At 39.9% G+C, this 19,773-nt stretch overlaps 1 protein-coding gene and 1 long non-coding RNA gene across 3 annotated transcripts in view; both read left to right on the forward strand.

Annotated features, from left to right (window-relative positions):
• Window positions 1-2,947: 2,947 nt before the first annotated feature.
• Window positions 2,948-19,773, forward strand: part of cngb1a (cyclic nucleotide gated channel subunit beta 1a) — a 41,490-nt gene continuing 24,664 nt past the window's right edge. The window contains exons 1-14 of the mRNA XM_051944908.1: window positions 2,948-2,974; window positions 7,729-7,778; window positions 9,249-9,351; window positions 9,517-9,536; window positions 9,784-9,798; window positions 10,073-10,178; window positions 12,198-12,222; window positions 12,303-12,378; window positions 12,797-12,909; window positions 13,312-13,363; window positions 14,373-14,402; window positions 14,707-14,767; window positions 14,878-14,905; window positions 18,349-18,434. Coding sequence (XP_051800868.1) covers window positions 2,948-2,974; window positions 7,729-7,778; window positions 9,249-9,351; window positions 9,517-9,536; window positions 9,784-9,798; window positions 10,073-10,178; window positions 12,198-12,222; window positions 12,303-12,378; window positions 12,797-12,909; window positions 13,312-13,363; window positions 14,373-14,402; window positions 14,707-14,767; window positions 14,878-14,905; window positions 18,349-18,434 — 792 coding nt within the window. The remainder of the gene's footprint in view (window positions 2,975-7,728; window positions 7,779-9,248; window positions 9,352-9,516; window positions 9,537-9,783; window positions 9,799-10,072; window positions 10,179-12,197; window positions 12,223-12,302; window positions 12,379-12,796; window positions 12,910-13,311; window positions 13,364-14,372; window positions 14,403-14,706; window positions 14,768-14,877; window positions 14,906-18,348; window positions 18,435-19,773) is intronic.
• LOC127531004 (uncharacterized) lies at window positions 15,383-16,287 on the forward strand. 2 transcript variants are annotated; one of them, XR_007937796.1, is made up of 4 exons: window positions 15,383-15,540; window positions 15,609-15,676; window positions 15,745-15,812; window positions 16,017-16,287. It is a non-coding gene; the product is annotated as an uncharacterized LOC127531004 (long non-coding RNA). The 2 variants fall into 2 exon arrangements; XR_007937798.1 differs by lacking the exon at window positions 15,745-15,812 and adding an exon at window positions 15,881-15,948.

A 19,773-nucleotide genomic window follows, 5' to 3' on the forward strand; every position in this document is an offset into this window, starting at 1 on the left:
TAGCTTCATTTTACTGCATGAACACACAATTTTTTCAGGCTAACTTCATGTTTTGAACTTTATTTTGCAGATTTATGCTGATGTATTAGCTAGTAAGCTAAGGCCTAGGCTGCTGGGGGACTTCTCTTGACGCACTGAGCCCTTCTCTATCTACCTTTACATTTAATATGTATACCGTTATTGCAGTACATTCACTCTGTTTCCCCCTGTGCTATTTCTCTGAGTGTCCCTGGTCCCAGAGCTGGATGCTTCAGATCTGTGGTTGATGTTCCACCAGCTGGTCCAGTCTCCATCATGTCCACTGTGGGATGCTGCTGCTGACCTTCCTCCAGCCCTCTGCTTCCAACTGCCTTTTTCCACCAGTCAACTCTGCATTGCCTTCACTATACTTGTTATGCTAACTTACATACTGTTTGAATTTTACTGCTAGCTATATATGGAGTATGTTTAATGTCAGAGCCGTACATCATCAGAGTAAACTATGAGTCAGTTTTCAATGTTAGCTTATACTTTGTCTGTGTCACATATCCTGTCATACATGTATCCAAATGTGTGTTGTGTTTTCCTTGCTTTCCCACCCCTCCCTCTTCTCCCATCCCTCCCCCTTGCCCTCCTCTGTCCCTCTCAACCCCCCGGCCAGCAGGCAGATGGGTCCCCCTATATAGAGCCGGGTTCTGCTCGAGGTTTCTTCCCTGTTAAAAGGGTGTTTTCCTTGCCACTGTCTCCTTTGGGCTTGCTCTGGGGGTCAGGCTTATGGGTTCTGTAAAGCGTCTTGAGACGATTTGACTGTAATTGACGCTATATAAATAAAATTGAATTGAATTGAATTAAGCTTAGCATGACTTCAGCTAGCTAAACCTTGCAGGTGCTAATAATTGATGCTAACAGTCAGAAATAGTCAAAGTGGCAGCAGCTGAAATATATGAGGTTATAGCTACAGCTAACAAGGAACGAATGCAACAATCTGTAAGTAAAAAATGCTCATAAGCAGCTAGCTACCTGGACAGCTAGCTCATTATAGATAACTGGTAGCAGCTGATTGGTCAGACTCCACTTTTGTCCAGTAGGTGGCCGTGTTGACGTGTTGGCCATCTTTGTTTACAGTTCATTCTCCTCAGCAGGCTTGTTTTATATTTTATGTGATTTATATTTTTCCTCTCTATTAAATAGTTCAATCAGCTGCTGTGCAAACCTCTAGCTTTGTCGATTTGATTTGATTGAATATAACTTGGTGTGTAATTAATTTTGTTAACTTTGTGAAATGCTGCTGTCAACAGTAATTTCCTAGTCATTAATAAGTCATAAAGTTTCTACCAACTCTGCTGTGCTTCTGTTCTGTCTGCAGGTTTCCTAATCTGATTCTAAATGGGAATGTTTGGTGGTTTATTGAGACTTTCTGACATGAATCCTGTCTTCTATCTGCTCCCTATTGCTGTAATCCAGAGGAATGTGAGCCGGAGTTCAGACTGTCCTCGCTGTAACAAAACACTGCGTTTCCACGGCAACACAATCACAGTCAGATAAGAAACGATAAACTCTGAGCTCAGTGAAAATCCAGAGGCGTGAACACAACAGTCAGGAGGACAAACGGAGGATTTCAGGAGTTTCCTTCCTGATGAACCTGGACCAGATCCATCAGCTGCAGGTCCCAGATCAGCCACCAGAGGGCAGCAGCAGCTCACCTGAACACTGAGCCCCACCAGGTGAAAAAATGACAAAATACAACTTTTGTCAAACTAAAGAACAACTGAGGTTATTTTTAAATAAATACAGAAACTATTTTAATGTCAGAAGAAGGCAAGATGAAGGATTTTAAAACCAGCCATCATTATATCTCCAGAGTTCCAGGTCCTTGAAGTCCATAGAAGTGGGTCCAGATTTATCACTTTTTAATGACTTTTTCCATCATTTCTGAGCCTCAGAACTTCATCAGTCCAGCAGATAGAACCATGACATTTAGGAGGAAAAACATCTGAGTTCTGGTAAAAACTGACACCAATTTATCACAAAAAATTACAATTATAAACAATTATAAAACAACATCAACACAACAAGACACAAAATAGCTACAAAACCTTCAGAATTTCGACATAAAGAGATAAATTACTGTAGAAAGATGCAAAACCACAACAAAGACACAAAATCGTGACAAAAACAGGCATAATTTGACAAAATCACAAAATCACCATAAAAAGATGCACAGATGAAAGACTGAATCCGTTTTTTTGTTCATTTTCTCTACAAGCAATTTTCAGCATCAGTATTGTGGGATGTATCCCAGTATCATGTCCCAAAGATTTAAAAGTTGTCCAAATGATATAAAATATCTCCCAAATGACTGAAAGATAGTCCAATGTGACAAATAAATGTCCAAATTGACTTAAAATCTGCCAAGAATGACTCAAAAAAGTGTGTAGAGGGACTCAAAAATGTTTAAAAGGAAAAAAACATTTAAAATGGCTAAAAATGTCTCTAAAATAGCCAGAATACATGAAATTGTTCGAAAACATGAAAATATGCACAAAATGACATAGAACTTGTTTAGAATTATTCAATTTTTTTTGTCTAAATTGATTGATTGTTTTTTATTTTTCTCAAACAAGCAAATGCATAAAAACAAACATATGTAATGGAATTTTTTTTCTTAAATAGCACACTATGACAAAGTGCAAGTTCGAGAAGGGGCTAAAGGAAGCAAAGCTATCAAGTTCAGCCCCCTCTTACGCCATCATATAATTTCAAGATACATAATTCATAATCCATATGATCTTAGAAGATTAAAACATTCAATTTCATAAAATAGAACGCTGATTAAAAATGGCAAAAACGATGTGAAAATAACTTGAAATTCATCTGGAATGACTTAAAAATGACTGAAATTCTTTAAAATATGTCTACTATGAAACAATGCCAACAATTATTGACCAAAATAATTAAAAAGATCCAGATGTGGAAATATATTCCCAGTCTGAAGGTAGGACTCTGATCATTAATGATTCTGAGATTTTTGTAGATTTTTTTACGAATTAAAGACAGGTTTTGAATAGTTTTGGAAAGGTTTGTGTCATTTTGATCAAGTTTTAAATAATAAAGTTTTGAAGCATTTTTGATGAATTTCATCTATTTTGTAAGATTTTCTGGTATTTTTGGACCCACCTCTATGGACTTCAAGGACCTGGAATGTTCTGAGGCTAAACGTAAGACTGGAAGCAGAAAGGAGAACGTCCCCTGGAGAAGGTTCTAGAGCAGACCTACCGACAACTGGAGAAAGTTCTAGAGTAGACCTACTGACAACTGTCCCAGTTGAGGGTAGGTCTACTCTAGAACTTTCTCCAGGGACGTTCTCCTCTGTGGACTTCAAGGACCTTGAACTCCGGAAATATTCCCAGTATGGAAGGTAGAACTCTGATCATTAAATAACTACTCAGATGGGTTCTGAGGAGGTTCTGGGAGAACTTGGCTCAGATTTGTTTGGTTTTAAGTGGACAGACTGCAGATAAAGAGGATAATATGAAGATAATTAACGTAGACTATAGAGGGAGAATGAGCAGAGAGGGAACGATGAATTTTCAGGGTGACCCATTGAACCAGAACCTGGTCTGAACTGTTCTGTGGATCTGGTTCAGGTAGCTGCAGCTCCAATCCTCTGTTTCGCTGACGCTGGAATTAACCTCGTTAGCAGCTAATCCTGGTCGGGGCATCGTTAACAGCTTTAACCTGACGCGGCCGCCACAGTATGCTCCAGACAAACACACCAGAACCAGCTTAAGACAATTAAACCCAACTATTTTCACAACAGAATCATCTCAGGGACTTTGGCTGTTGGTGTTTCATCAGAATATCTATTACTTAAAGTACAAGGTTCCTTAAAATGAAATCCGCTGGAGAAAACACCTGAATGTTCTCCTTGAGGCTTTCCTTAACATGTTCTTTCACGTTGTCTGAGACCTAAAGATCTTTAAAACCTTCAGGTTCCTCAGATTCTGTCTGAACCATAATTATGACTGAGTTTATTGAGATAAATGTAGAAAATTAAGCTGATCCAGATGTCAGGAACTAACTTCTGTTGTTATTTAGTCCCACATTAGTGATTTCTGGATCAAATTCAGTTTATACTTTATGTTTTTTCTGTGACCATAATTTTCTTTTTTACCTCCTCTTACCAGTTTGTTTTGTATTTTATTCTTTATAAACCTCTAGTACTGCATTTACCCTCTAACACTACATTTTATGTTTGTCCTTTTTTATTTAAAGTGTCTATTATCAAAGACATCTTAGTTCCAGTAATAAATGTGTGAAGAGTTTAGAAACAGATTCACGTCTGTGTTTGTCCACCTCCAGACCAGACTGAGATCTTTCTTCCAACTCGTCTAAACTGTGTTTCAGACGATGATTCTTGGGTTTATAATGAGTCAGAGACACTGATGTGTTCCTAAAAGCTCTCAGCTGCAGCTCTACGACGTCTGATGCAGTAAAACTAAAGCTGCATCCGTTTTATTCTGATCAGGACCAGGAGGTTCTCCACTGAGTGTTCTTCAGCTTCAGTTTCAAACAGCAGGGAATCGTCTGCATGAGACAGACGCCAATATGGGAGCTTTTTAAAGACCTCCATCTGTCCTGAAATAACACCTGCTGGACGTTTCTCTGCAGCAGATGGACAGAAGTGAAACTGATAATTATCTGACGGGCAGTAAGAGGATCTTTCTAAATGTGCATCTCCATCTTCTCCGCTCGTCTGGTTTTGGTTCTGTTCAGCCTGAGGACAGAGGTTTGGTTCTGCAGAGGTTCCCTCCACATTCCAGCGTCTGACGGTGTAATCTGAGGTCCGGTTCGTCCCGCTCTGCCCTTCACTGCCTCAGTAATCCTGTTAGCAGAGCTCCTCAGTAATCCTCCCAGATCCCTGCAGGGCTCCACGGCTTCTTCACCGTAGCTCTGTGGGATGCTGCTGGACCCGACTGAACACTGAGGTAGGACCAGAACCGACAACAACACAACGACGCCAACATGACACCACAATACCCAACACAAGACCACCAACACACCACGAAACCAACACAAAGACAGACACACCGCGATACACCACAACAACGATACCAACAAAAAGGACCAACAACACAAACCACCACACAACAACATCACACAACCACACAACGATACCAACACAACGATACCAAGACACCAACCGCCTACAGACTTCCAGGGAGCCAGATTCTGGTTCTGGAGTCGACTAGTTGTGTTCGTTTCATGTGTTAATGGTTAGTATGAAAGCAGGATACTAGTTGTGTTTTTAGTTAAAGTGTGGTGAGTCTAAAAAGATGCTTCATGTTCATCAGAGAGGACTTCAGGATGTTTAAAGGTCAACAGAACCAGAGACCAACGCATCACTCAGTGTGTTCAGATCTTTAAAAGTGTTTTAGACATTCTAGTGTCTGTAGGAAAAACGTGACTCAGTTGTAGGAGAACATCTGATCCTCTGAGCTGGCTCAGAACAGAATGTTTTGGACCACAACTGTTTCTGGAAACTCTCAGATCTGACAGTTTGAAGGCTTGACTTTAAAACCCTCAAACCTGAGATTTTGGAATCACGAGCTGGTGGACGACCTGGTTAAATACTGACTAACTGAACAGCTGGATGACCGATTCCCTGACCTGTTAACCGAGTAGTTCAACAACTAGTTAACTTTGGATTTCTTGACTAAATTTCCCATTAGGTGAGAAATTTTAGAAACTTGTTGACTTTTATCAGCCCAAGCTGGTAACCAGTAAGAATCGGTTTTAATTCTGATATTATATCTTATAAATCTATCAGGTTTACCTGGTTAACTGTCTGACTGGTGACTGCAGAGGATTCTGTTATTGTCTAACTTGCTAGTTAACTAATTAGCTGATTGACTAACTAGGTGGCCATTAACTACTGAATCCTTTAACTGCATCGCCTGATAAACTGCTAGTTGCTTGGCTACCGGCTAAACCAGCAGCTTCTGTCACTAACTAACCCATTAACTAAAACAAGTCACTCGTATTTATACAGAACCTTTAAAACAACACATTTCCACCCAAAGTAGATAAATGAGATCATCTTTACAGATTTAACCAACACCTGTTTACTGGACTACTGAACTGAACTACCTGGTTACCTGGCAGCTCGTTAAACTATCAGATTCTGTCACTGTGAGCTTGACTAACTGCCCACATGTTGGATTGTTAAACTGGTTACTGGATGATGGTCCAACTGGAAAACTAAACGACTAACTGGTGGACTCCACAGCTGGTTAACCCTTTAACTATTTATTCTGGTCAACCGGTTAAACTGTGAGTGGAGAAGGTGTTACTAGTTAACGGTCAAGCTGTGGTGTTCATGTGGAGGATTAGGAATCAGCGTCCGTCAGCAGTAATTGAAGCCGACGTTCAGCTAGACGTGATTTAAACAGCGATGAGGACAGCAGGTCGGTCAGCAGACCATCGGTTATTACCCGACTCTACCCGGTTAACGGGACATAAAATCACTTTTATTTACGATTTAAACCTACAAACTCCCAGGAGTTTATTTTCAACAACCAAATGTTTTCAGAAAGTAAAGTATTCAGACAAACGTGATGATGTGGTGCAGCAGTAAAAGAATCCTATGGATAACATTATATTTGGTTTTGCTAAAACTGACAAAACAAGAAACAAATTAAAACAAAATAAAACGTTTTCCTCAGAGAACCGAGTTCACACAGCTGTCACATTAATTAAAAACTTCACATTCCTGCTTCTGGTGAGAGTAAAGTCTAAACGTCCAGTTTGTGGAGATTGATGAAAACCAGCTGTTCATTAGCAGCTTATAGGAGACACAAATGTTTATGAGCTGCTGCTGTTCTGTAAATAAACAAGCATTAATATCTGCCACCTTCTGTTCTGTTTAAATCCAGTTTCATGTAGATAACATAAACTATAACGTTAAATAGTTTTATCTTTCAGGTCTTATTAGGTTTAATGTGAAAACAGAACAGAAAAATTAAAATTACTTGATCAAAGGAAAACTGAATCCAGCGTGCAACAACCAAAAACAACAACAATAATAAGAGTAATAATAATAATAAAAAGTGAGTTAAAGTTATTATTTTCTGTATATTAATTTAAACAATATGAGTGTTCATTAAACATTTGTCTGTTGTATATGTGTGTTTGTTTTTCTGTTGTTGTTTTTGTTATATGTTTGTTATTTATTTGTTCACCTCTATGTTTGGTTTGCCCTTTTTGTTGTTGTTGTGTTTTGTGTGTGTGTGGTGTGTGTGTGTGTGTGTTGTGTGTGTGTGTGTGTGTGTGTGTGTGTGTGTGTTCTTGCAGGATGTTGAGCTGGTGGTCAAGTTGTTCCTCAGCCTCCAGAACCTCCTCCCAAAAAGGTCGAAGAGCAGAAGGAAGTGAAAGCAGAGGCTCGCCCCCCAGCCCCGCCCTGTTGTAAGCCACGCCTCTAATTTATTAGGATTTTTTGGCACCAAAGTAGAAATATTTGTTAAATTCTATGGTCAAATTTTATCTTACTTTTAAAACAACATTACAAGTGACTGTTTCATATTGAAGGTGTTTCAGTTCAAAGTATTTGTTAAAAACGTGTTTCCAACAGGAGAAGAAAGTGAAGTTTCAAGACGAGTGTCAACCCGAAGGTGAGCTCAGAGAACGTCACATGGTTCCGTCCGGTTCTGTTGTTCTTTGAATAAACGCACTTCACTGTTTTACCAACAGCTCCAAAGCCGACAACCCGAACCGGAGGTCCAGGCAGCGCCGGGGAACGGGTGAGTTCCACCAACATCAATCAATCAATCAATCAATCAATCTACGTCTACATGGAACCAATCAAAACTCAGAGTCGTCTAAAATATCAACATCTGGAAACACATGTTGGGTAGTTTACAATTATTCTAGCAAAGTTCCATATCTGTTCCTAAATAATCAGGTATTCAGCTGTGAACTATATTTGGTTTAAATCATAGAAGGTCAATTTACAAACTATTTTTTCAAAAGTTATTTTTTTTATCTTCCGAAGCTAAATATTTCATTAAACAAATACTTATATTTATTGTCAGATCAGTGACAGTCTCATGATGTGCGATTAATGTACAGAAATTATGTTTTTTGAGACAATACTCTCCTCGTTCTAAATTTGTAGAACCATAAATACTGACAGTAGCTGCTAACACTGTAGCAAAATCTCACAATATGGGCTTATGTCCCTTCAATAGCCAAAAGAAAAAATAATGTGCTATCAACTACTGCAGCCAAAACAAACAATGTTATGTCTGCATATTAGCCTAAACAACTAACCTATAGCAGCTATGCCTTCTTATCAATAAAACATTAGCTGCTATATTAGGGCCAAACTATTTAAACAAATATTGTTACCTGTTAAATCTAAACAAGGATAAGCGTTTCGCTGCTATGTTATGTTTAGCCCTGGCCATTGTAATTTAGCTGCAACATTAAGCCCTGAGCATGAATAACATTAGCCTCCCACATTAGGAAACTAGCAAGACAACATTAGCTACTATGTTAGCGCAAATAAGCAACATTAGCCACTGTATTAGTATATTCTAGTTAAAACAAATATTGTTTGGCCATGTTTACCCTAAACAGGATAACATTAGCTCTTACGTTACGCTAAACAAGTATTATTAATCACTGCATTAGTCTGAAGAAGCTAGCATTAGCCACTGCATAAGCCAGAATGAGGTAACTGTTGCCCACCCACATCAGCCAAAGTAAGATTAAATTAGTCCTCTACATTAACCTAAATTAAGAAATGTTATTGGATATATTAGCTTCAACAAGATAACTTTAATAGCCACAATTAGCCTAAAGAAGATAATGTTAGCTGAAATGTTAGCCTGAGAAAGTAACTCTATTCGCTTTGTTAGTGTAAATAAAATGGTCACTACATTAGCCTTAGCAGGATCAAATTAGCCACTACACTGGCCTAAATAAGTAACATCAACATTTTAGTTATCTCACATAAGATAAAGTTAAGATAAAAAGACATTAGCCTAACAAATTATGTTAGCTGTTACATAAGCAAAAAAAGTTCAGCTTAATAGCTGCATTAGCCCTACATAGGACAACATCAGCCGCTACATTAGCCTAAATAAACGACTTTTGCCACTAAATAAGCAACATTAGCCACATTCTCAGCCTGAAAAGTAATTTGCCACAATGCTACATTACACAAATTAGCTGCTACATTATTTAGCTTGCTTCTCTACATCCCTCAGCCCGGTGCCTGGTTCTCAGGCCAGCGTCCTGACGTGGATCAGCAGTGCGTTGCCTCAACCTCCCGTCTCTCCGAAACTGAGCCGAGCTAGCTCCGCGGTCTCGGTAAGAACCAGAAATACTGACCCAAGATCAGATTCTGTAGCAGGATCCAGGAGCAGGCAGCTGAACGATGAGATGAACAACTGCTGACCCTGGATCCTACAGGTCTAAATCTTCTCAGGTGTCTCCATAACGCTCCTCTGTTTTATTCACCATGTCTGCTCACAGGAGGAAGCTGCACCTGCCAGGTAACACACCTGTACCAACCTCTACAACCACGAGATACAAACAACACTACTTTATTAGTTTGTACAGAACGACGTGTTGAATCAGCGGTTCCCAGCTGATAAACAAAAAGGATTTACTGGAATGTTGTGTTTCTGTCTCATTATTTAATGATTCAATTAATCTGAACTGTAAAAGAATAAAACTTTTAAAGATGTAAAAGCTGGGAGCTGCTGAGTGACTCTGATGCTCCTCTGTTCTCCTCGACAGTAAACCTGAAGACGAGTGAGTAAACATGGCATGTCAGATAGTGAGCTGCTTTATCAAACCCATCAGCAGGCAGGCCGCCAAATACTGAGCCATTCTCAAAGCCATTAACAGGCACCATGCCAATAGTGAGCTGCAGTGTAAACACTCCAACAGGCAACGTGCCAGATAGTGAGCTGCTTCGTAATCCCCTCCACTGTCAGGATGCCAAATACTTAGCTGCTTTATGACTTTGCAGCGCCCCCTGGTGTCTACTGATCACTGATAATCCACCACCGTGTTCCCTCCACAGGAAGGGGATGATCGCCTGGATCTCTCAGGGTTTGGAGAAAGTTGTTCCTCAGCCGGACCTGAAGGCCAAAGAGACGCCTGCAGCCGAACAGCCGGCCGAGGTACAGGTAAAGGTTTTAGAGAGAACGTTCACGTAACTGATTAATTAAACAACTTACTATTTGCTTTTACTTATGGTTCTCTGAAAGTTCTGACGTCCGACTCCATCTGTGCGCTACAAAACATGAATGTTTAGCCTAAATCTGCTGTTAAACTTAGTGACTGGATAAAATTTGAAGTGAAAAAACTTATTTACTCTTGATTCAGATATTACTCCATATGATACTACATAGAAGCAGTAATAGTACTCTATCAGGACAGCAGCACCAGTGTTTGTTGATGCACCATTCGACCCCGATAGTAGACTGTAGATTCTAAGTAAAGTTCAGGATAGAAAACTGTAGATTCTAAGTAAAGTTCATGATAGTAGACTGTAGATTCTAAGTAAAGTTCAGGATAGAAACTGTAGATTCTAAGTAAAGTTCATGATAGGAGACTGTAGATTCTTGGTAAGGTCAGTTCTGAACTTTATTAAGAATCTACAGTCTACATATCCGCACTAGTATTCCAAAGTTTGGGTTCATCCAGACAATTCAATGTTTTCCATGAAAGTTTCCACTTTTAGCCATGTGCTAACATAACTGCACAAGGGTTTTCTGATCATCAATGAGCCTTTCAACAGCATTAGCTAACACAATGTAGCATTAGAACACAGGAGTGATGGTTGCTGGAAATGTTCCTCTGTACCCCTATGGAGATATTCCATTAAAAATCAGCCATTTACAGCTACAATAGTCATTTACCACATTAACTATGTCTGCACTGGATTTATCATTTATTTCATGATATCTTCAATGAAAAAAGCTGCTTTTCTTTCAAAGATAAGGACATTTTAAGTGACTTCAAACCTTTGAACAGTAGTGTATAACATTAGCATTAACTTGCTTCCTGGGCTAACTCACATAGCCCCCAACACCTGAACTCTCGTACCTGCTAGCTGTACTCTAATTATTTTCCACATAACAGTGATTGGCAACTGCTAGCTTTCTAGCAAGGTCGCTACATTTATCTACATTGTAAGCTTTCTATCAAGCTAGCTACATTTACCCACAATGTTAACTTTCTATCAAGCTAGCTACATTTACCCACAGTGTTAACTTTCTATCAAGCTAGCTACATTTACCCACAGTGTTAACTTTCTATTCAAGCTAGCTACATTTACCCACAGTGTTAACTTTCTATCAAGCTAGCTACATTTACCCACAGTGTTAACTTTCTATCAAGCTAGCTACATTTACCCACAGTGTTAGCTTTCTATCAAGCTAGCTACATTTACCCACAGTGTTAGCTTTCTATCAAGCTAGCTACATTACCCACAGTGTTAGCTTTCTATCAAGCTAGCTACATTTACCCATATTGTTGTGCTCTTAGCTTTCTAGTTATGCATTAGCATTCACTTGCTAATTAATTTATCTTTCAAAACACAAAAGTGAACTTACTGCACAAACTTGTTAAAAAATGTGTGTGTGAGCTAGGAAGCTTAGCTTAGCATTAAGAGTGGAAACAGAGAAATGGTTGGTTTTGCTCCATGTAAAGGAAAAAAAAACTCAGCTACAAGCATCACGGGAGCTTTTTATTTAACATGCTGTAGATTTATTTGGTAAAATAAAGAAAAATCTGCAATCAACAGAATGATGTTTTATGGGGGAATCATACACAGGGACGGTTAAAAAAGTTTCTTCAAAAAGCCAAAAACCTGAAAGATAAGCCCAAACAGTCCAGAAGTAATAAATCTTTTAACATTCTGATCTGAAATACTTCACTTTTCAGAATTATTCTTGACTTTTAAGAGTTCAACAAAGCCTGAAATCTAAGGGAAGTTTGAGTTCCGTGTTTTCCACAGATCTGCAGATATTTTAATCTTTAAGCATATTTTAAAGGTTTATTGCATTTTATTTTCAACACATTAAAAGAAACACATCACTTCCTACATTTCCCACGATGCTGCAGCCCAGATGTTACTGTTATGTTCTCCTCTGCTGCCCCCTGCTGGTCATGTGACTGACCAGGTGTTTGTTTCTCCTCAGGTGTGTCAGAAAGCAGAAGCTCCAGGTGAGAACAGCTCTGAATGTTCCTGCAGACTCAGTTCAGGTTTGATCTGCTGCTCAGATCTTCTTCTTCTTCTCCTTCAGTTCCAGCTGCAGAGCCTCAGATCATCGTGGTGGAGGTGGAGTCGGACCGGGAGGACAGCAAACCTGTTCAGCCCAGGTAGGTGGCGATAAACGGCATTATTTCATATCTAAGTCCACCACAAGCAGCTCACACAGATAAAAAAAACTGTTGAAATGAATGAAAATATCAATAATCAGTCATGAAAGAAGAGAAAAAGTGCATTAATCCAGAATCTGTTGACAAGTAGTTCTTTTTTTATTTTTGAAAAAACAGAAAGTTTTTTTTAACTTATTAAACTTCTCTAAGGCACCAAGAAGTTTAATTGTTCTGTATTCTGAGCTCTTTACAACCCAACAAAATCTTTATTTTAATAACGTGAACAGCAGAAACCATTCATCTACCAGAAATCCAAGTTTGTGTGACAGAGCTCTGAAGGAGGAGGATAAACATCTGGATTTGTTGAACTCAGTAGAGTTGGTTTATTGGTTTAATCTTGTGTTTGTGACGTTCACAGTATGATGGAGTGGCTCAAACATGGAATAGAGAAGGTTGTTCCTCAGCCAGAGATCCACATTCGCTCAAAGACGGATGGAAACCAGAAAACTGAGGCTCCAGCTGCAGCTAAAGGTCCCAAACATCACTGCAGATATTTAACTTGGCTTTAAATGTTTGAAGAAGTTTTATTTTGTAAAACTGAAACCAAGATACGTTTGTTTTCTCAACTGGATTCACAATCCGGAAACCAGATTATGACATGAGGGGGTGAGAAACAGAGTGGTCTCACCCACAAAACATCCAAACTGAGTTTTATATCATTCCTGTAATATTTTCTGGTCTAGACTTCAGTGTCAGAGTGGTCTAATTCACAACCCAGTGCAGCATTACAGTGGAATGGTAGACCATTCTGGAAAACACTAAACTTTGAACCAATTTTTCTCCAGAACTACAGGAAGTGGGTCAGACCACTCTGATTCCAACCCTCCAGCTTAATGTGACTTTCTGACCTCCATCTCTTCCTTCTTCTTCCAGCTGAAGCTCCAGCAGCTCCTGCAGCCTCCAAACCAAACACAGAAGCAGAGAAGTGAGTGAACTCTTAGTGCCATCATGTTGAATATTAAAGATGCCAAACATTTGAATAAGACGGAGTTATAGCCTGCATCTGACATTCTGACGTCTTCTGCTGCTACATAGAAAATATTCAGCAGCTAAACAAAATATTAACTAACAAAAATGTTAATTTATCAGGATGTAAGAGAACTACCACATGAAGAAGGTCTAAGGACCAAAATGCTGCAGTCCTTAAATGTTTATTACTGATTAAAGTGTGCGAACATTTTCTGATCTCTTACTGATGAGATCTTCTACTACTCACCTGTTAACAACAACATGCAGGTGTGTTTGAGTCTTTTCAGTCACATTTATCAGACCATTAAATGTTTCATTTACACTGTTTGCTAAAGAGAGTGAACAAACCCAGCTAAAGTCAGGAAACTGTACAGCTAATATTGTAGAAAAGCAGCTAACTACACAGCTAAAATCATAGAATGATGCTAACTAAACAGCTAAAGTTATAGAAACACAACTAGCAACACAGCTAAAGTCAGTGAAAAGAAGTTAGCAACAGAGCTAAAATCATAGTAAAGACTCTACACAGATAAAATCATAGGAAAATAGGTAACTACACAGCTAAAGTCATAGAAAAGAAGTTAACTACACAGCTAATGTCACAGAAAGAGGCTAACTTCAAAGCTAAAGTTGTATAAAGATGCTAACTATGCAGCTAAATTCAGAGGAATATGTCAAGAGAAAGTTGAGGTGAGGCTTAGCTGAAACTAAAACCATAGTTAGTCATTTATTTTTTTGTAGTTCTCGTCTGTAAATGAAATGATCATGAAATTTAGTTTGGGTTTTTCAGTTCTACATAAATAAGTAATAAATAATCAAGTCAGCAGCATATCCACTTCATGATGTAGAAAACAAAAACAACTAAACTCATGCTAAAGGTAGCTAGCTTAGCCAATCTCATGGTTTGACTCCAGTGAATTTTATGGTATTTTGTGGAATTAAAGATGTTTTCTTGTGTCTTCCAGGTCGACCAAAGAAGCAGAGCAGCCACCCAAGTAGGTCAAATTTCCATGTGGGTTTTAGAAAGGCTGTGGAGACTTTTATCTCTGAAAGTCAAATGTTTAGCCTTGTGACCTTAATCAAGTTTCTATGATTGTAGTTCTGGATCATATCAAGCAGGGTTTTATGTCTTATATCTATTTGTTGACTTCATGCTCACTTCAAGCAGCCATTCTGACGTAGTGGAAGATGCCTCCTGCTAATATAATCATGTACGAATGTCTAAGTGTCTAAAGAGAAAGTGGTAGGTTCTACTACGATGTCCAGTTTAGTTTAACATGTTGTTGTTGTTGTGTTTAGTATGATGGGATGGATCGTCAATGGGATCGGTCGCATGTTGCCTCAACCCGTACAGAAAACGGTGAGTCACTCTTGTAGGAATTAATCCAAGTTACAAGTCCAAATGAATCTAAGTTTGGTTAGCCGAGCATCACTGAATATGTCACTGCCATCTTTGTTTACCTCATACAGGAAACAGGAAGTGATGATGTACAGACAAGTAAGTAGAATCTTTACAAATCTCACTGTAACACAACAACACCAGAATCCAACTGAGCTGTTGGTACACATCAGAAGTGAGTACATCAATGTCCACTATCAGATTAATGTCAAAGGATTCTAAATTAAACTGTTATTTTTAAACTGAACAGATTATATATGAAAAAATCAGGCCCCAAAGAAGAAACTCTCAACAACCAAAGTCAGTCCAGCTGATGATCATGGTTCTAAAATGAGCTGTTAGCAGCAGAACGTTCTCAGTTCTGGACCTATGGACTGGGTCTATCTCTGCATCATGGCTCCACGTGGAAAAGAACTGAACAGAGGAACAGAATCGTCTGACTGAGAGACTCAACAAAGATGGAAAAAGATCCAGGAAGATCAGTGAACAACTAAAAACCAGAGAAGCACAGAGTCAGCAGGAACCAGGAGGTCGAGAAGGAGTCATAGTTCCACTAATCAGGAGTTCCAGAAGGAGTCATAGTACCACTAATCAGGAGGTCTAGAAGGAGTCATAGTTCCACTAATCAGGAGTTCCAGAAGGAGTCATAGTACCACTAATCAGGAGGTCTAGAAGGAGTCATAGTTCCACTAATCAGGAGGTCTAGAAGGAGTCATAGTTCCACTAATCAGGAGGTCTAGAAGGAGTCATAGTTCCACTAATCAGGAGTTCCAGAAGGAGTCATAGTACCACTAATCAGGAGGTCTAGAAGGAGTCATAGTTCTACTAATCAGGAGGTCTAGAAGGAGTCATAGTTCCACTAATCAGGAGGTCTAGAAGGAGTCATAGTTCCACTAATCAGGAGTTCCAGAAGGAGTCATAGTACCACTAATCAGGAGGTCTAGAAGGAGTCATAGTTCCACTAATCAGGAGGTCTAGAAGGAGTCATAGTTCCACTAATCAGGAGGTCTAGAAGGAGTCATAGTTCCACTAATCAGGAGTTCCAGAAGGAGTCATAGTACCACTAATCAGGAGGTCTAGAAGGAGTCATAGTTCCACTAATCAGGAGGTCTAGAAGGAGTCATAGTTCCACTAATCAGGAGGTCTAGAAGGAGTCATAGTTCCACTAATCAGGAGTTCCAGAAGGAGTCATAGTACCACTAATCAGAAGGTCCAGAAGGAGTCATAGTTCCACTAATCAGGAGGTCTAGAAGGAGTCATAGTTCCACTAATCAGGAGGTCTAGAAGGAGTCATAGTTCCACTAATCAGAGCTCCTAAAATGACTCCATAGACAGTGAACTACTTTCTCCATCCAGCTGTAAAAACAGACATGAGCTGCTTCAGACTTGGTTCAGGGGTTCTCCATGGAAACCAGAGTTAGTGTGAAGCTCAGACAGTGTGAAGGAACCTTCAGAACATCAACCTCTATGGACGGAGGACCAGAACAAAACCTGGCTGTTGCTCAGAACTAAACTTCCAGATAAAAGTTTGCTAAAGAACATGAGAAGAAACAACACGGTCTCACGGGGATTCGTGAAACTGTCACGTCAGTTTTTGTTTCGGTTTCGTGCGCACCAACACGATGTCGTCATGTTTTTCGTGCCGCTCACCACGAGCGAAACTCGCTGTGGTAATCACATCTGAAAGTGGTTTATACCGGCGGATTCATGACGATTTAAGCTGTCCATCGGCGTTTGCCGCCGCCGCCGCGGCCGCTGCTGCAGCTGGATGTCTGGCGGCCGCAAACGCCGATGGACAGCTTAAATCGTCATGAATCCGCCGGTATAAACCACTTTCAGATGTGATTACCACAGCGGGTTTCGCTCGTGGTGAGCGGCACGAAAAACATGACGACATCGTGTTGGTGCGCACGAAACCGAAACAAAAACTGACGTGACAGTTTCACGAATCCCCGTGAGACCGGGCTGGAAGAAACCTGATGGATGTTGGAGAACATTCTTTGGTCAGATGAAGATCAATGAGTTGGGCTCAGATGGAGTCCAGATGTTTGATGAGAACCTGACCAGGACTACCACAGTGGATGGATGGTCCTGACAGTTGATAGATGACATTTTTGGATGAGGATAAACCAGAATACTGACTGACAAGGAGCTGGAAGAAGAGGAACATTCCAGCAGGAGAACATCCAAAGAACAACAAGAGCTTCTCCACTAGAACTGAGTGGAACCAGGACCTGGACAGTGAGAGTCTGACCTGAACCCAACAGAACAACATCATGCTAGAAGTTCTACGAAATACTGAAGAAATCATATTCTGGGATTGCAGTACTAAAAGGTGGACTGAGTGTGTAGAGTTCCTGCTGTGGGCCCAGAATATCTAAACTGGTAGTTTTTCAGAGCAAATACTTTCCTGCTCTACTTAGAAGTAATCTGATTACTGTGAAGTGATACAAGTAATATTAAACAGGACTGTACTCACTGCTGTTGTGTATCAGGGATGATTCCAAATAGGATTCAGAGTTTATAGATCCTGTAGAGGAGGATTTTACATTCTTTAAATCTATGTTTCCTCAGTTGAGTTTATTCAGTTTTCGGTCCTACGGTAATCTAACGTTCTGATTGGTTGGTTGGTGGGTTTAACTCGACAGGGTTTGGTGTCGGTGTGGAGGCGACTCTAACCGGGCTGCTCTTCTCCTTCTGTTTCAGGGGGGAAAGAAGGCCAGAGCCCCTTAAAATAAAAGGAGAAGGAGGCGGGAAGAGTCGCTCCACAAGCTGCTTTCACTGTTTGCACTGCCGCGATGCATTTATTTTACCTACACTTTATCCAACCGTAACGCCCTGCGAGATTCAAACCTCTTTCTGGAGACATTGATCATGTTCCACTTTTCAAACTGACCAAAAAAAACCCACAGAATTCTGTCTTTCTCTGAGACGTCTGTTCACACCAACAACATGATTGGATGAGTTTACACGTCTGCCCTGATTCTCCTAATCAGCTACGACCTGCCACTAAATCCTTAACGCGCTGCCTTGTTCAGTAAATAGTCCGCTGCAGTAAAATAAATTCAAACTGATCCCAGTCCAGCTTCAGCAGCAGCAGAAGCTCAGACAGCTTTTCCTCTTCAGTTTTTAAAGGCTTCCGCTGATGTAAAGGCAGCTAACTCAGTGCAAACAACTCACTTTTTTGTTGAATATTCATGAAAATAAAGTCTTTAATTGGAAAAAACAAGAGTTTCATTGAGTGTTTTTGTTATGAACCCACCAACCAAACATTCATTAAATGACACACAGAACACTTTAGTAGAGTTTGTTGTTTTTAACATTCAGATATCCTGCTAGTGTAAACAAAGGTAGATACAGCAGATTTTACAGTATCTCCTAACAGATTCTTTGATAAGAATACTTTTATATCCTTGTTCACATATCATCATGTTATATTTAGGGATTTAATGGCGTCCACCGCAGTAGTAAAGGTTACCACAGCATCACATAATGTTCACGTTAACACATATAACCTTATCTTCCTGCTGTGTGATGTTCAGTCAGCGTCACCCAGAAGAAGAGCGACTTGTTCCTGGAGGACGTGGAGGACGAGGAGGCCAAGAAGCAGAACAAAGAGAAGAAGGAGGTGAGGCTGAAAACACTTTTTATTATCTACAATCTAAAGTCCTGCAGCTCTGTGGAACCAGAACAACATGGAGAGAGAACTCAGAAATGTTTAAATATGAGATAAAAAAACATTTTATTGATTATTGTTCAAAATGAGTCCAAAATGATTCACAAGTTGTCCAAAACCTTTCCAAATGCCTCCAGACTGACTCATTCTGTCCACAAATATTTAACAGTTGCTTAAAATTACTCCAGATTGACCTAAAAAGACTCAAAATTTGTCCACAATAAATGAAAACTGTATAATATGTCCTCTATGTTCTAGTTTAGCCAGCTGTAAAAACAAGAACTAAGGATCAGTACTGCTAACTACTAGCTAGCTGCCTCTTTTTTTTACTGCCTTAGTTTAGCAAATTTGAAAAAATATATATACTAAGTTAGTAAAATATCTTCTGATGCAGTAAACTACTTTAGCCATGCTAGTGTAGCTTAGCTTGCTATATTTCTCTGGGAGTAGCTTCACTGTAGTCAAATTACTTGTAGTTATTAGCATGGGGATGCTAGATGCTCGTCAAGGGATCCTATGGGTTTGCCAAGGAATACTAGCGACTAACCCAGGAATGCTAGCTGATCCACTTCGGATGTTAGCCACTAGCTCAGGCGGGATTTAGCCAACAGATAAAGTAACTAAAGATGATAATGACTTGTAGCTAGCTTGTGGGTGTTAGCAACCTTGGAATAGTAAATCTTCATCTAATGTAGAGCAACTAATAGCTTAGCTTGCTACTCATTTTAACCATCATGTCCAATGCTGATGGTTAATAGTCTAGTAATGTTCATGACCAGCTAATGGATGCAGATGACTAGCCTAGGGATGCTAGCTACTTGCACAGGGATGCTACTGACAAATGTAGGGATGCTAGCGGCTGCAAGAAGTATACTAATGACTACCTTTGGCACGCTAGCTAATACTCCAGAGATGCTGTTATGAGGTCTTCTCTCTAAACTGACAACACAAAGCTATGCTAGTAATTTTCTAGATAAGAAACTCTCAACATCACGGTGGTTCTGTGGTTCTTCTGTATCAGTATCTTAAAACTGGACGTCCCATCGAAGGAAGGGTTCTGTGGTGGTTCCAGAGTAGCCCAGCTTAGCTAGACTGTATTCCCGTTATAAGGGATATACGGGAATACGGTCTAGCCCTCCTCCATTGACACATTTTGACAGGTTTTCAAGCTCCGAGCAGATCAGACCGAACCAATCAGAGCACCAGAGGCGGGAGTTAACGATGCGTCATCTTCAGGGCCGAGTTGGCGACCGCAACAGAGCGAGGTTTCTCTCGTGCGCTTTCCTCTGTT

The sequence above is a fragment of the Acanthochromis polyacanthus genome, chromosome 2 (assembly GCF_021347895.1).
Source record: "Acanthochromis polyacanthus isolate Apoly-LR-REF ecotype Palm Island chromosome 2, KAUST_Apoly_ChrSc, whole genome shotgun sequence".
Classification (NCBI taxonomy): Eukaryota; Metazoa; Chordata; class Actinopteri; family Pomacentridae; genus Acanthochromis; species Acanthochromis polyacanthus.